Raw genomic sequence first — 16,644 nt, forward strand, 5'->3', positions numbered from 1 at the left:
CAATCTCTCTCTCTCTCTCTCTTCTAAATCTAATCTAAATGGAGAGGACGCCAGCCACGTCCTCTCCCTATCAATCTCAATGCACGTGTGAAAATGGCGGCGACGCACGGCTCCTTATATAGAATCCGAGTCTCGCGAGAATCCGACAGCGTCATGATGACGTTCGGGCGCGCTCGGGTTAACCGAGCAAGGCGGGAAGATCCGAGTCGCTCGGACCCGTGAAAAAAAAAGTGAAGTTCGTGCGGGTTCGGATTCAAAGAAACCGAACCCGCTCATCTCTAGATTCCATGATAGGTTCTTCCAACTGGATCTCCTGGACAAATGGTTGGGATCACATCTTCACATGTACCAGCGGATACGCCTGTTGCCAAAAGCCAGAATTTCGCTCCTCTGGTGGCTACAAACTTCTCACCTACTCGAAGGCCGCAGGATCGGGATTCTGAATTGGATCCTTCTAACCACGGATGCAAGTCTCAGAGGTTGGGGAGCAGTCACCCAAGGGGAAAACTTCTAAGGAAGGTGGCCCAGTCAGGAATCTCTCCTTCCAATAAATGTTCTGGAACTGAGGGCCATTTACAACGGCCTTCTACAAGTAGCACATCTGCAAAATCAAGCCATTCAGGTTCAGTCGGACAACGTCACAGCGGTGTCCTACATAAACAGACAGGGCGGAACGAAGAGCAGAGCTGCGATGTCAGAGGTAACAAGAATCCTCCTCTGGACAGAAAAGCACAAGGTGGCGCTGTCAGCAATCTTCATTCCAGGAGTGGACAACTGGGAAGCGGACTTCCTAAGCAGACACGATCTCCATCCAGGATAATGGGGCCTTCACCTGGAGGTGTTCGCAGAGGTGACAAGCCGATGGGGTGTACCTCAGATAGACATGATGGCCTCTCGCCTCAACAAGAAGCTTCAGAGGTACTGTTCCAGTTCGAGAGACCCGCACACAGTGGCAGTGGATGCACTAGTACTCCGTGGACGTTCCAGTCGGTGTATGTGTTCGCTCCACTTCCGCTCACCCCAAAGATTCTCAAGCTCATAAAAAGAACAAGAGTTCAGGCAATCCTCATTGCTCTGGAGTGGCTAAGATGGGCTTGGTATGCAGATCTTCTAGAATTACTGCCGGAGGATCCGAGGCCTCTTTCTCTTTGCGAGGACCTTCTCCAACAGGGGCCGTTCGCCTATCAAGACTTACAGCGGCTACATTTGACGGCATGGAGGTTGAACGCCAGATCTTAGCTCATAAAGGCATTCCAAAAAAAGGTCATTCCTACCCTGATACAGGGTAGGAACGGCGTAACGTCAAAACATTACCATCGTATTTGGAAAAAGTATGTGTCTTGGTGTGAATCCATCAGGTTTCCTGCGGTGGAGTTTCAACTTGGACGGTTTCTCCTCTTTCTGCAAGCAGGTGTGGATGTAGGCCTACGCTTGGGCTCCATCAAGGTCCAGATTTCGGCCTTGTCCATTTTCTTCTAGAAACAATTGCCAGCTCTTCCTAAGGTTCAGACATTCTTGAAAGGGGTTCTGCATATTCAACCACCCTTTGTGCCTCCTATGGGATCTTAATGTGGTGCTGCAGTTCCTGCAATCGGATTGGTTCGAGCCTTTACAGGACATGGACGTCAAGTTTCTTACTTGGAAGGTGGTCACTCTCTGGCACTGGCGTCTGCTCGACGTGTGTCGGAATCAGGGGCATTGCCATGCAAGAGTCCCTACTTGATTTTCCATGAGGATAGAGCTGAGCTCAGAACGCGTCAGCAATTTCTTCCAAAGGTTGTGTCAGGTTTTCATATAAACCAACCTATTGTGGTGCCAGTATCTACCGACTCCTCAATTACCTCAAAGTCCTTGGTTGTTGTGAGGGCTTTGAAAATATATGTGAAGAGAACGTCTCGCCACAGGAAGTCGGAGGCTCGGTTTGTCCTTTATGATCCCAACAAGGGATTTCTTGCTGGATTTTGTTCACTATCCAGCATGCTTATTCTATGGCAGGCTTGCCGTGTCAAAAATCTGTTAAGGCCCACTCTACTCGTAAAGTGGGTTCTTCCTGGGCGGCTGCCCGGGGTGTCTCGGCTTTAAAGCTTTGCCGAGCAGCTACTTGGTCGGGGTTGAACACGTTTGCTAAGTTCTACAAGTTTGATACTTTGGCCTCTGAGTACCTAAAGTTTGGTCAATCAGTCCGGCAGGAACCGCAGCACTCTCCCTCCCGTACTGGGAGCTTTGGTACATTCCCATGGTACTAATGTGGACCCCAGCATCCTCTAGGACGTAAGAGAAAATAGGATTTGAATTACCTACCGGTAAATCCTTTTCTCGTAGTCCGTAGAGGATGCTGGGCGCTCACCCAGTGCTTCATATTCCTGCATTGTTACTTGGTTCAGTTTGTTAGTTCAGCCATTGCTGAATCGTTCCAAGCTGGTTAGCTTGGCTTTCCTTTTGTTGTACGTGTGAGCTGGTGTGAATCTCACCCCTTTCTGTATTTCCTTCTCCCGAAGTATGTCCGTCTCCTCGGGCACAGTTTCTAGACTGAGTCTGGTAGGAGGGGCATAGAGGGAGGAGCCAGCCCAGACTATTAATTTCTTAAAGTGCCCATGGCTCCTAGTGGACCCATCTATTCCCATGGTACTAATGTGGACCCCAGCATCCTCTATGGACTACGAGAAAAGGATTTACCGGTAGGTAATTAAAATCCTATTGCCTACATTTGATTTCTCCCTTCCAAGAGAAGCAAGGAGGGAAGATGAAGCTGACTGCTAATGAGGATGGGGATGAGCACTTCTCGTCATTAGGCCCACCCCTTTGTGGCATAATGTCAGGATATGCAGATCTATAAAAAGACAGAAATAGAAATGCATCATACTGGCACTACCCCTCCTCACAGACCAGCCATCTGCGCATTATACACCCACATTCCCATTTCAATAGGAAGTTGGCACGATGCAAAAGGGCCACCTACTCTCCTGGTGGCTCCACAAAAATGTGTGAGTCTAACGGATGTTCTGAGAGGGTAGGCAAGCATGGGCAACACAGAACTTTGATAAACTTCATGCACTTTACAAAATCAGTGTGACTTCTAGGGGGGAAATCAGTTAGTCCTGTTAATTTAACAGGGGTGAAAAAGGGAGGCAGCTTCCAACTTTAATGTCCAGGGCTATTCAATTAGAGACCACCTGTGTGTTAACATGGTCGTAACACCCGAAAACAGGCCGTTTATCAGATATATCTTTTCAGGTTTGTTTGGCTTGCTACTGTCAAAGTCAGAAAAATATCACGCTACACGCTGCCATATATGCACCTCATGCGAGTGCCTGCTGCGTGTGCATGAGCCCTTCCGTGCGTGCGCATACTCTCAGTTGCGTGCACCCGCAGGCGCACGGTATGCGCATTTACGGAAGAGTTTGTGTGCGTCTAGCGGGCGACTCAATCGTAACATATTTTAGTCATATAATGTATTTTGTAGATTATGGTCCCTTTGATAGAATCTGAAAGTTTAGTTAATGTAGTATGTTCAGAGACAAAGAGATCCCTCTTTGTATGATACGAAGGGTCAGACAGGGGTTACACAGTGGTGTTTAGTATCCATCGGAAGAGAATATAATTAGCAATATTCCGGTGTTGGTTTGAAGCGGATTAATCGCTCGTGCGTATAGTTATGGACATAAGAAGTTTATGGACATTTACTATATTTGCACTTTATTACCCATGCGGCGGGAAACCCAGTTTCCCACCCACCTGAGCAGTTAGGAATAGTCACAGCCCACCTGTATGAACCAACCTATGACCTTTTGTTATAATGCGAAGACGAATTCCTGTGTCCAATGAACAATAAGAATGTAGGGACCATTGTACTGTATTGTGTGTAGTGTATAAAAGGACAAGCCGATCTGGGCCAGCTCTCTACTCTCTTCAACGGTTCTCATTGCTGATAATCGGGAGCTGGATATCCAGAAAAGGCGCTTGCGATTGTTTCCCCTGGTGCGTAAGTTCTCTGCAACCATATTATCTCTTATTTAATGTTATAAGCCATTCTCTCTCTCCTCCCCCCCCCTTAAATGTAATTGTATCTTTATTGTATTTTATGTGTAGTGATTCGGTTAGGTATTTTATGTTATCTTGGTAGTGTATAACTTGTATTGTATTATTCTTTTGCAATTGAACGTTCATTCATTTCCTTAAAAGGTGTTAGACCCTTAGACCGGTATTTGAGTGTTTATTATATTGCTAAGGGGTTCTCTGAGCGTCACATACGCTCATACAGCTTTTAACTAACAAGGTTACACTGTGTTGCATTTACACCTTATTACTGCACAAGGGTTTACAGTATAAGTACATTGTTTATGGTATAGTTATAAAGGTTTAACTCTGTGAGCGTCAGCGCCGCTTGTGATCTCCTCGTGGTCTCGAGCGTCCGCTACGCTGGTAGCGTATCATTACGTTAGTCGGCAGCCTATAGCGTGCTTGCCTTTACGCTCTAAGCCATGAGCGAACGTGCCGCTCGTGCGTCTCGTCCACGGCTAAGCGTTCGCTACGCTACATGCGTACTCTTACGGTATTCCATACGCCAATTGCGTACTGTGTTCTTTAACCTTTTAGAGTGTTTTATACAAGGTATAGAATAGGCATTATCACTACAATTAAATCTGGCGTGCCTTCAGGGACTAATTGAATAGCCCGGGGATCAATTAGCCCCATAGTTTTGAAGTGTAATACACAGATCAGATCTAGGGTTTGCTGACCTTTGATACTACACACTGTTCACTTTGCCTGTTTATGCTCTATATACTGTACATTCTGGACAAGTTACCCAATTACATGAACAGGCTTTTCACCCAGCAGCCATTAGCACATATGATTTATATTGATAAACTAATAGTGCTCTGATTTATCTCCATTATTGGATTAAACTACATAAATACCTACATCTATCATCTAACTGTGACCATTCAGTACTTTTGTCATTTGGCTCTATAAACATGTTTTCAATTGTAATGCTTAATCCTTCATGGGGGTAATTCCAAGTTGATCGCAGCAGGAATTTTGAAAGCAGTTGGGCAAAACCATGTGCACTGTAGGGGAGGCAGATTTAACATGTGCAGAGAGAGAGTTAGATTTGGGTGTGGTGTGTTCAATCTGCAATCTAATTTGCAGTGTAAAAATAAAGCAGCCAGTATTTACCCTGCTCAGAAATAAAATAACCCACCCAAATCTAACTCTTTCTGCACATGTTATATCTGCCTCCCCTGCAGTGAACATGGTTTTGCCCAACTGCTAAAAAAATTCCTGCTGCGATCAACTCAGAATTACCCCCCTTGTCTGTAATTTGGCCACAATAGTATGTGATGCACCCAAAACATACAGTACTTGAAAATGAGAGCTTTAATTCCTGGTTAAATACTTTATACATAATGTCTGAGCTCAGTTTCCAATAGCATTAAATAGATTTTTCTGGATTCTAATACTCTGTCATTGACACATAAAACATACCTTTAGGATTTGTACGGGCAAAATAGGAACTCCGGTAACAAAGAACAATTTCAACTTTAAAAACCCGGATGGCAATTACAGCTATAATAATAACGGACACCATTGTCACAAAAAAAGCAATCAAGAATCCCTGGAAATTAGTCTCTGCAAACACAAAAAAGATGAAGACACGATCAGACATGTTTGAAAAGAAAAACACAGTAGTGAAACTAAGTATTACCTTTTGAAAACTAAAAATGCTTATTTTATCATGACCCCAGACAGCAAAAAGGTCCTGATTTAGAGGTGCTTGCAAATCATGTGCGGCTGCAATTTCTCATGGATTTTCCAGTGCACAAATATGCAAATCTAAGCTTGAACATTGCTCTTGTGTACTTCCATGCGTCGGACTGAGCAAACCCTGCGCCGCCCACTTTGCATATCTGAGCAATGCTAAACTGCGCTGACGAATCTGACCACTCCATTATTGACGCACTATCGGTTGCAACAGCGACTCCTCTAGCAGCCCTGCCTGACGCACAGAGTCCCTTGTAGCTTTCTCAAATATGACCACTGTCACTGTGGTGCTAAGAAAGAGTTTGCAGCCGCATGCCGAAACACACCCATTAAATTCCTATAACACCTCTTCTTTCTGTGATCACTACAGGTCCCCTTATAGTCTCCACCCTGAGACATCTATAGATTACAGACTCTGGTCCTAATACAGGTTGGATCGCAGTAAGTGATCCAACCGCAAAAATTGCTAAAAAGATGCAGGCGCATGCGCAGCACCCATCCTGTGCATGCACCCACATTTTCAGCAGGGGGGCTGCAGAAAAAGCGAACGCCTCTGCCTGTCAAACAGGCAGAGGCAGTCGGGGGTGGCAACGCTCCATTTCCAGGGCGGTGATGGAGCGTTGCGGGGGTGGACACCTGCAAACGGGGACGTGATCGCGGTGGCTGTGTGACATCACAAGCAGCCACCTCGATCGGAAGCATGGCGACGGGCCTCCTGCGGGTGCAGCTAAGCTGGGCTGGCAGGAAGGATCCTTCATTTCTGCTAACAAATTAGAAATTGCAATTTCTGCTTGTTGAAGGGGGAAAGCGGTGGTCAGCATGCTCAGCGGTCTTGCCCTGCGATGGGCGGCTCCCAGCATGCGAACAGAAGGATAGCAGAATTTGCAATCCTTACTGAACTAGGCCCTCGTCTCAAGAAATGGTGTACGCCAGTGCACACATAGGGTTCCGCATGTGCAGTAAGGGTTTCCTACACTTTTGACCAATGCGCATCACAAATAAAAAATTTGCTCAACTGCGCAAACATCAACCCTGCATCCACCTCTGAATCAGGCCCAAAATGTGATGTGAGAGCAGATTTATAACTCCATGCAAAATATAGTTTTGGGAGTAGTTATTAATCAAGTTCAAGCTAAGAAAAACCTAAATTAGATATAAAGTGGATGTGCAGTTTGCCAGATCTGATGGATGTAAAGCGGATTACATGACTATTCAACTATTGGACTCGATTGATTGGCTCAATAATTGCCTAGGTGTGTAAGCCGAAAAACGATTTCAAACACTCCTACAACGGTCCGAATGGGAGATCAGGATTTTATGTCCTACTTTAAAATTGTGATCCCCTACCTCCCGATCCCTTTAAAGAAAGAACACACTGAGCTAAAAACTGGTCCATGGGTACAGTGCACACAATGATCCTGTAATAGCTCTATGATCAGAGTGTTTACCAGATCTTCACAGTGATCTGCAAAGTGTGTACTCATCTGAAGACACCCACATCGCCCTTTTCTCCTTTCAACTGCTCATCCTACTGTATGTCACACGGTGAAGGAGATTAGAGACAGAAAGCATCATAAACAGTCACTCATTAGACCGAGAGATTAGAGGAGAGAACTAAGCAATACATATTTATTTCAGCCTTTGGGGACTACTGTGTAATCAATGAACAGGTAAGTATATCTCAATTTTTATTATTAAATCTACTTTCTAGGGTAGAGCGTATACATTTTGCCAAGTACTACTGTAAAGTAACATTTTATAAAGCTACATACCATGTAAAACAGCACATACATTTCATTTTATAGGATATATTATGCTTCATTTACAAAGAACTACAATATTATGTAGACACTATGCAATATGCAAAATGAATATAGGTAAGTTAGTGGTAATGGTTTATGGTTGCCTAGTAGATCTCTGATGATACTACATGCTTGTCTGTTCCGGAGGTTTTGTACTAGCTGGAAATACTGGAGGGCCTATTTTTCATAGTTTTAGTAGTAAATTAGTACTGTGTATATTTCTGTACATAGATGCACACAGGACCTCATTCAGGTCCTGTTGTAGCAGCAGCAGCGCATGTCGCCAAGTACCAATGTTTGGTACATTGCACATGCTGGTCTAGTACTAGGACTATGGCCACACCATAGCATCAGACTGTCAGTGATTGACAGTCTGATGCTTTTTTGGGATGGAGACGGCCTCAGTTTCTCTAAACGGAGGTGTATCATCGTCGTTGAGGAGGAGGGGCGACAGCAGGATCTCTATCAGAAGAAGGAGATTTCTTGGGCTTTTGGTAGGTCTTGCAGTGGGCGATGGTGTCGGAGAGGATTCAATACTGCATCCAAGGATGCAGCTCGGATCAGTAATGCATGCAGGAGGCGTGAGGTCTCCTGCTGCTTTACCATATATTAGTGCCATCACTGCTCATTCTATGTAAGCAGCAGTGATAGCTACTCCAACCATATCTGAATCAGGCCCATAGTGTACTAGAAGATAAACTGTAACAATACAGTACATACTGTACCTGGGTGTTTGAGTACAACAAATGCCTTGCGAACAAGAAAGCCTTCACAGTAAAAACGTTTGTCATAGTCTTCTTCTATTACTGTTGAAAAGTTTAGGCTAATGCAAGATACTCGGCCTCCATCAGGTGAGAACCTCCTGCTAACACACAGGGAACAGGTATAGAGGTAAAATGTTTATTATATATTTATATATATATATATATATATATATATATATAGAATGGGGGGAATAAGGGTATCGGCGACTGGTGTTGTTTAAAATAGAAACATTATAGAATAAGATTTATGAGCCAAAAAATATATAATTAACAAACAAGCTTTTTAATATAAAAATGGAATAAAAGACAGAATATTTCACAAGTACTGGTTTAAAAGCATAAAAAATCTCAATAAAAGGTAAGGAATTTGGACTTAGCTTTTTTTAAAAAGGCTAGGGGGGTCACTGCAGGGCACCCAACGCGTTTCGTCTCAATCAGACTTCTTCAAAGGGTAGGGACCTAATGAATTGACCAGCTATTTATACCCTGCTATGATAGCTCAGTTGGAGAGCTCTCTTGGACTCCAGAAAAAGTGAGCTAGTATCCTACCTGATGCCTACTGAGTGACGTGGGCAGCAAAGGGATTTGATGGCGCAATTTGCATTGAATTGTGCAGTCATGGGTTTGAACAATGTGAGGTGGAGACAGGATAATGTTATCAAGGCACCATGCCCCTAAGCCCCATCCCCACACACCTCAGACGTAATTGTCCAACCTCCCCCAATAAATCAACTCTTTATGGAGCATAAATATTTCATAAATAATGGTTACTAAATTCTATAATATATATTTTGAAGAATGAGTAACTCATACTTACTAACAGTCTCCCATTACCACTCTGCCATCATCTGAATATTCCTCAATGAAAGTATCATTAAATGTCCAAAACAAATCAATGATTCCATTATATAACACTTCACAGGTAAGAGTAATAGCAGCTCCTGCAAAATTGTCATGTGTTAGAACACTGAATTACCAATACCAGACATGTAAGAAGGAACTTAAATGTAAATGAACATTGGCACAGAGTAGTTGCTCTTTCAATATGCAAGCTTCCTATGGGGCAGGTTCAACTAAACGCTAGGTTCTGCTACAGTAACGTGCCAGTGGGTATGAGTGATATATCAATCAGTCCTAATGTAAGTGACAAGTGTAAATTTTGCCTTTCCTGAACACCCACCTATCCCGTCATATTCTACTAAACCCCAACATGGGGGTTGTTACACAAGCTACATATAACTCAACAAACTTAATAATGGAAAACAGCTTAGGGAACAAGAGATAGTGGAGCCAAGTGCTAAAGCAGAGGGTTACCAGGTAGTTACTACCAACTTACAACAAAACTCACCTAATTCAACTTGTACAAAGTCATTCTTTGGATTTAACATAACAGGTGCACTCTGTAATGGTCGCTCTAAGACAAACAAAATAGGAACAGTGAACAGTCAATACTATGCTTTTATAAAAAAAAAATATTGCATTGAATCCAAACAATACAGTAAAGCATAATTGTAATGTATTTACATGTCTGCCTTATTCTCCAACTCCCATATAATATGTGGAAATGGATGGAATAAGCCTTGCTATACTGAAATGTGCAAGTTTCTGAAGACATTACTATACACTAGTATTGCTGTCCTTGTATTTTTTCTATTACAAAAACTGTTTGTGTTTTTTTAATTCTAAAACTTTGTGTAGTGCATCTGCAGCTTTACATAGTCAATGCTCTTATTGCTGCAATTTTCTTTTTTTTTTTAATCACTGCAACACAAAATCTGTCATGACCAAATTTTAAAATTAGTACAAATATTTATAATTTAATTGTGGCAAAAACAGTAATTTTTAATTAGAAATCATCCGATTTTGACATACTGACTATGGCTACCTATAACCTAAGGAATGAACTATGCAATAGAAACACAACTCTTGACAACATGTATGATATTTTCTCAAGTACGGGAACAATAAATCTGGAGAGCAAAGACTGGGCACAAGATCTACATAAGCTATCATGCCGTCAGAAAATAATTAGATCAGCGTGGAATATAAAGACTTTAGAAAGTTATACCAAGAATAAAATACCATAAGGATTACAACCAAAAATATTCCCTACCTTCCCAATGGTAACATGAAATCTGACATCTGAGTGGGAAGGGGTCCTCATGAAATGTTCACAGGATCTGATGGCAATATTGATAAAACACAGTCATCTAACACTTAACTCTATTGAAAAGGAAATTGATGACCCTGTGTAAAAATCTTGAAAGGTGTTGAGAAAGAGAAAGTTTCAACAGACATTTGAGAAGCTAAAGAAGGATTTGCAACTGTATGAGCAAAAAATCATAGACCGCAAACGAAATAAGTTTACCCGAGATATGAAAAATTTCCAGACAGGAAATATCTTTAAATGGAAAAAACTTGTTCCAAGAAGGGAATACAATCATACCTATGATGGGTATACATCCTCCGAAGTGGATTCTTCAGGTGGAGAGTACTTCTCAGATTCAAACAACACGGATCTTGAACCATATCAATATGGAAGTGACAACAGAAGTGAAAATACTGGATCTTTTTTAGGGGCTGGCAGAAGGAGAGGCAGACCAAGGGGTATATTTACTAAAATTCGTAATTTTCAGAATGAGGTTAAAGTACAAACACGAATGACATCGAATGTGTAAAATTGCAACTTTTTTAATTTATTACGCCTCGTTTACTAAGCTGCCGTATTTTACATTTTCGTGTTTACAGATGTCGATGTCATTCGTTTTTTTTGGCAGTATTTTACGGGAGTGAATAGTAAAACACTGTTGACATTACAACAATGAAACTCGGCCGGATCTGTGAGATCCGTGCAGGGTTTCATTGTGCACCTTTCGTAAAAAAAATAACATTGTCACAAATCTGAAAGAAAAAAAAATGCGTGGGGTCCCCCCCCCTAAGCAAAACCAGCCTCGGGCTCTTTGAGCCGGTCCTGGTTGACAAAATATGGGGGGAAAAATTACAGGGGTTCCCCCATATTTCATAAACCAGCACCGGGCTCTGCGCCTGGTCCTGGTTCCAAAAATACGGGGGACAAAAAGCGTAGGGGTCCCCCGTATTTTTGAAACCAGCACCGGGCTCCACTAGCCAGGTACATAATGCCACAGCCGGGGGACACTTTTATACTGGTCCCGGCGGCCCTGGCATTACATACCCAACTAGTCACCCCTGGCCGGGGTACCCTGGAGGAGTGGGAACCCCTTAAATCAAGGGGTCCCCCCTCCAGCCACCCAAGGGCTAGGGGTGAAGCCCGAGGCTGCCCCCCCCTCCATCCAAGGGTGGCGGATGGGGGGGCTGATAGCCTTTTGAAAAAAATGTGAATATTGTTTTTAGTAGCAGTACTACAAGTCCCAGCAAGCCTCCCCCGCAAGCTGGTACTTGGAGAACCACAAGTACCAGCATGCGGTGGAAAACCGGGCCCGCTGGTACCTATAGTACTACTACTAAAAAAATACCCCCAAAAAACATGACACACACACCGTGACAGTATAAGTTTATTACATACATGCACACCTCCAAACATACATACTTACCTATGTTCACACGAGGCTCGGTCCTCTTCTCCATGTAGAATCCTAGGGGTACCTGTTGAAAAAATTATACTCACATAATCCAGGGTATCTTGTATTCTTTGTATAATCCACGTACTTGGCAAAACAAAAAAAAAAAGAAACCAGACCACGCACTGAAAGGGGCCCCATGTTTACACATGGGACCCCTTTCCCCGACTGCCAGGACCCCCCCTGACTCCTGTCAAAGAGGGTCCCTTCTGCCAATCAGGGAGCGCCACGTCGTGGCACCCTCCTGATTGGCTGTGTGCTCCTGTAGTGTCTGTGAGGCAGCACACGGCAGAGATACAATGTAGCGCCTATGCGCTCCATTGTATCCAATGGTGGGAACTTTGCGGTCAGCGGTTGACCGAAAGTAACCTCACCGCTGACCGCAAAGTTCCCACCATTGGATACAATGGAGCGCATAGGCGCTACATTGTATCTCTGCCGTGTGCTGCCTCACAGACACTACAGGAGCACACAGCCAATCAGGAGGGTGCCACGACGTGGCGCTCCCTGATTGGCAGAAGGGACCCTCTTTGACAGGAGTCAGGGGGGGTCCTGGCAGTCGGGGAAAGGGGTCCCATGTGTAAACATGGGGCCCCTTTCAGTGCGTGGTCGGGTTTCCGTTTTTTTGTTTTGCCAAGTGCGTGGATTATACAAAGAATACAAGATATCCTGGATTATGTGAGTATAATTTTTTCAACAGGTACCCCTAGGATTCTACATGGAGAAGAAGACTGAGCATTCGTGTGAACATAGGTAAGTATGTATGTTTGGAGGTGTGCATGTATGTAATAAACTTATACTGTCACGGTGTGTGTCCTGTTTTTTTTGTTTTGTTTTTAGTAGTAGTACTACAGGTACCAGCGGGCCCGGTTTTCCACCGCATGCTGGTACTTGTGGTTCTCCAAGTACCAGCTTGCGGGGGAGACTTGCTGGGACTTGTAGTACTGCTACTAAAAATAATATTCACATTTTTTTCAAAAGGCTATCAGCCCCCCATCCGCCGCCCTTGGATGGGGGGGGGACAGCCTCGGGCTTAACCCATGGCCCTTGGGTGGCTGGAAGGGGGGACCCCTTGATTTAAGGGGTTCCAACTCCTCCAGGGTACCCCGGCCAGGGGTGAATAGTTGGGTATGTAATGCCAGGGCCGCCGGCACCAGTATAAAAGTGTCCCCCGGCTGTGGCATTATGTACCTGGCTAGTGGAGCCCGGTGCTGGTTTCAAAAATACGGGGGACCCCTACGCTTTTTGTCCCCCGTATTTTTGGAACCAGGACCAGGCGTAGAGCCGGTGCTGGTTTATGAAATATGGGGGAACCCCTGTCATTTTTTCACCCATATTTTGTCAACCAGGACCGGCTCAAAGAGCCCGAGGCTGGTTTTGCTTAGGGGGGGAGGGGGGACCCCACGCATTTTTTTTTAAATTAACACTTTCCCACCCCTTCCCACTGATAAACATGCACGGATCTCATGGATCCGTGCATGCCTATCAGAACACGGTAAAAAAAAGCAGGTCTATTTTAAAACTGCTTTTTTTTACGATTTGTATTTATTCACGGCAGTGTTTGGCTATTGCCGGCAGTGTTTGTGAAATACAAATTTTAGTAAATGACCGAGTTCTATCAAATAACAGGCGTATATGACCGATGGTGTATTCATTCGTATTTTTTTTCTTGGACTTCAAAAAAAATACGAATGCCTTCATCACTGCCGAGATTTGTGCTTCGTAAATTCCCGAGATGACACTTTGAAGAAAAAACGCAAAAATCGGTCAAAATCGGGACCTTAGTAAATATACCCCCAAGACTTTGAGAAGGAGAAAGACGTGAAGGGGCAAGAAGAAACCCCAGGGATCAACTGGATTGGTCACCCAGATACCCAATCCAGAACTACCAATGAACGGACAGGAGAACACCAACCTAAAGATAATTAATCTATCAGGTAGGAACCTCACCGAAGATTAACATACTCGGTAAAGGTCTATCTTTTTCAACAATCAAATCCCTCAATAGATTCCAATGGGAAAGGGACCTGAATCTTTTTGGTCAGAAACTACTTTTGAAAAAATTCTTTGCAAAAAAGAAACAGTTCCGCATCTGAAACCCTGGATATGGGGAGTGATGAGCTGATGACAGCAGAAGATCTGGAAACTTTGGCTATTGTAGAGGAACTGCAAGCAGAAGAATCCAACGAAGAGGGCAGACACAAATGCAAGAAAAAAAAAATCTACATTCTTCCCTACTGAAATTCTCTGTCCAGAGGTAATAGTCTTTCAGGAACTAGTCTCTAGGGACCAAGACCGCATATACCCAAGATCGAGGAATAAACCAAAAATCAATGACAATCTTAATAGAAATGAGAGACAAGCCTTGCAGGAAATTAGATCATGGACAGATGTTGAGATAAAACCATCGGACAAAGGAGGCAATATTGTCTTGTGGCCAGTTGAGATGTATACTGCAGAGGCCATGCGGCAACTGGGAGATCTAAAATGTTACAAACCCATACTCTTCAATCCTACAGAGAATTTCACAACTGAATTAAAGAGGATCCTAAACAATGCACACTCTGTGGGGACAATCACAAAGCAAGAATTGGAGTATCTGATGACCACCAACCCTAAAACACCTACTCTATATCTCTTTGCCCAAGGTCCATAAAAATACCACCATACCGCCTGGTAGACCCACAGTCTCAGGACAGGTAGGACTTATGGAGAAACCAAGCTCATTTCTATACCTTCACCTAAGGAAACATGTGTTGACTCTACCGTCATACCTCAAAGACACCACAGATCTTTTGCAAAAACTCCACGATGTGAAATTAGATAAGAAACATCTTTTGGTGACACTGGACATTGAGTCCTTATACACCAGCATCAACCATAAAATAGGAATACGGGCGGTTGAGTACTTTCTCGACATGGAGGGCCACAATTAATTCCATGAGCTATTTCTCCAGCTTCTGACTTTTGTTCTCACAAAAAATTATTTCACTTTCAATGATAATTTCTTCCTTAAAACTCGAGGTATGGCAATGGGGATGACCTGTGCCGCCATCTATGCCAATCTTTACTTAGGCTGGTGGGAGAGAGAAGTAGTTCACACACCCCAAACATGAAGAATATACACAATTCATAACAGCTTGGTGGTGATACATTGATGATATTCTGATGATCTGGGAAGGAGACAAGCCAACACTACTGATATTTATAGAAGAACTACATTTAAACAACATCAATCTCAAATTGACACATCACATCAGCGAAACATCAATTCCATTCCTGGACCTTACCATATATAAGGACACAGAAGGACAAATTCACATGAAATTGTACTGCAAGGAAACAGCCTCAAATAGTGTACTCCATCAAACCAGTGCACACTTCCCACCTACAGTTGACAATATTCCAAAGGGTGAGTTCTTATGCTTAAGAAGAAATTGCTCAGATCTACATGTCTTTAAGGAGAAATGTGAATATCTCTCCATAAGACTTAGAAGAAACAGGTTACAGCCATCGATCAATCAAGAATGCCAAATAACTCACAATGTTGACTTCAAGAGATTCCCTTATCTTTCCAGGGAGCAACAAGATGAGAAACAAATCAAGGCTAACATCGGAAAATAAACTAAGATTTGTAGGAACCTATTGCAGAGAATGAAAAGAGATCAATGATGCAATTCAAAAACACTGGCCGGTTCTCCCTTTAGACAATAACCTGGCAAACAACCTGGACCTGAAAGTATAGATGAATTGGCAGCGATCCAGCAATTTGAAAGATCAGCTATTCTCCAGCCATTTTACTAATCATCCCAGACGTACACCAGCAACCACTGGATCTTATCCATGAGGTAACTATAGAGCCTGCTCTTATATGATGAAAACCAAGACTATCACGGATAGGTACGGAAATTTGAAATCGATTACCAAAATGTTAAAACAATTAATCAATTCATAAACTGCAATACAACCGGGGAAAATATATACTGTTTAGTATGCAGCTGCTGCTTAAAATATGTGGAGAGGACAACTAGGAATCTCAAACACTGCATATTGGAGCATGTGGGATCAGTAAAAAACATTCCAAATGATCTGGCAAGAATGAGAAAACTCACATCGGTGGCAAGACACTTCCACCGACATCATGAGAATAATCCTAAGGACCTGAAGGCATTTGGACTCCAACAGATCAAGCTGGGAATTCGAGGGGGGGGATCTAACTCAGGAACTTCTTAAAAAGGAGTCTGAGTGTACCTACAGCCTGGACAGTATGGCACCCCAAGGAATGAATGAATAAATAAATTACGGGGTATTCATCTGATTCACCATCCCCCCCCCTCCCCTTCTTTATTTTACCATAATATTCATAAGCATTTATGACTAATAATTAACAAATATCAACAATTCTCCACTGACTTTAAGATCAATTGTCCCCATATTAATATACCATATAACTAACAATACGAGGCACGCCCCTCTTTTGCTTTCTTCACTCCTCTCATTGTACAACATAATAATATACAATCACTCAGAGAATTTGGCGCTTTGATACACTCACAAATCACAGATTTTTTCATCTGTGTCCGAAAAGTTTAAAAAGCACTCACCACTTTCATTTATTTTACTATATATTCGATTTTTTCACCATTAACTCTTTTTTTAATTCAATAGTCATAACGCCACTAACTCATTCTCCTTCCTTCACCTCTCCCCCTTTTT

At 43.1% G+C, this 16,644-nt stretch overlaps 1 protein-coding gene across 6 annotated transcripts in view; it reads right to left on the reverse strand.

Annotated features, from left to right (window-relative positions):
* The window catches only part of LOC135023985 (interleukin-1 receptor type 1-like), a 189,121-nt gene that overhangs the window by 14,538 nt on the left and 157,939 nt on the right, over positions 1 to 16,644 (reverse strand). For all 6 annotated transcript variants that reach the window (XM_063953429.1, XM_063953434.1, XM_063953431.1 and 3 more), the window contains 4 exons: positions 9,678 to 9,743; positions 9,147 to 9,270; positions 8,291 to 8,430; positions 5,488 to 5,631 (listed from right to left, as the gene is read on the reverse strand). In XM_063953429.1, the coding sequence (XP_063809499.1) occupies positions 5,488 to 5,631; positions 8,291 to 8,430; positions 9,147 to 9,270; positions 9,678 to 9,743 (474 nt within the window). The remainder of the gene's footprint in view (positions 1 to 5,487; positions 5,632 to 8,290; positions 8,431 to 9,146; positions 9,271 to 9,677; positions 9,744 to 16,644) is intronic.

The sequence above is a fragment of the Pseudophryne corroboree genome, chromosome 2 (genome assembly GCF_028390025.1).
Source record: "Pseudophryne corroboree isolate aPseCor3 chromosome 2, aPseCor3.hap2, whole genome shotgun sequence".
Lineage (NCBI taxonomy): Eukaryota > Metazoa > Chordata > Amphibia > Anura > Myobatrachidae > Pseudophryne > Pseudophryne corroboree.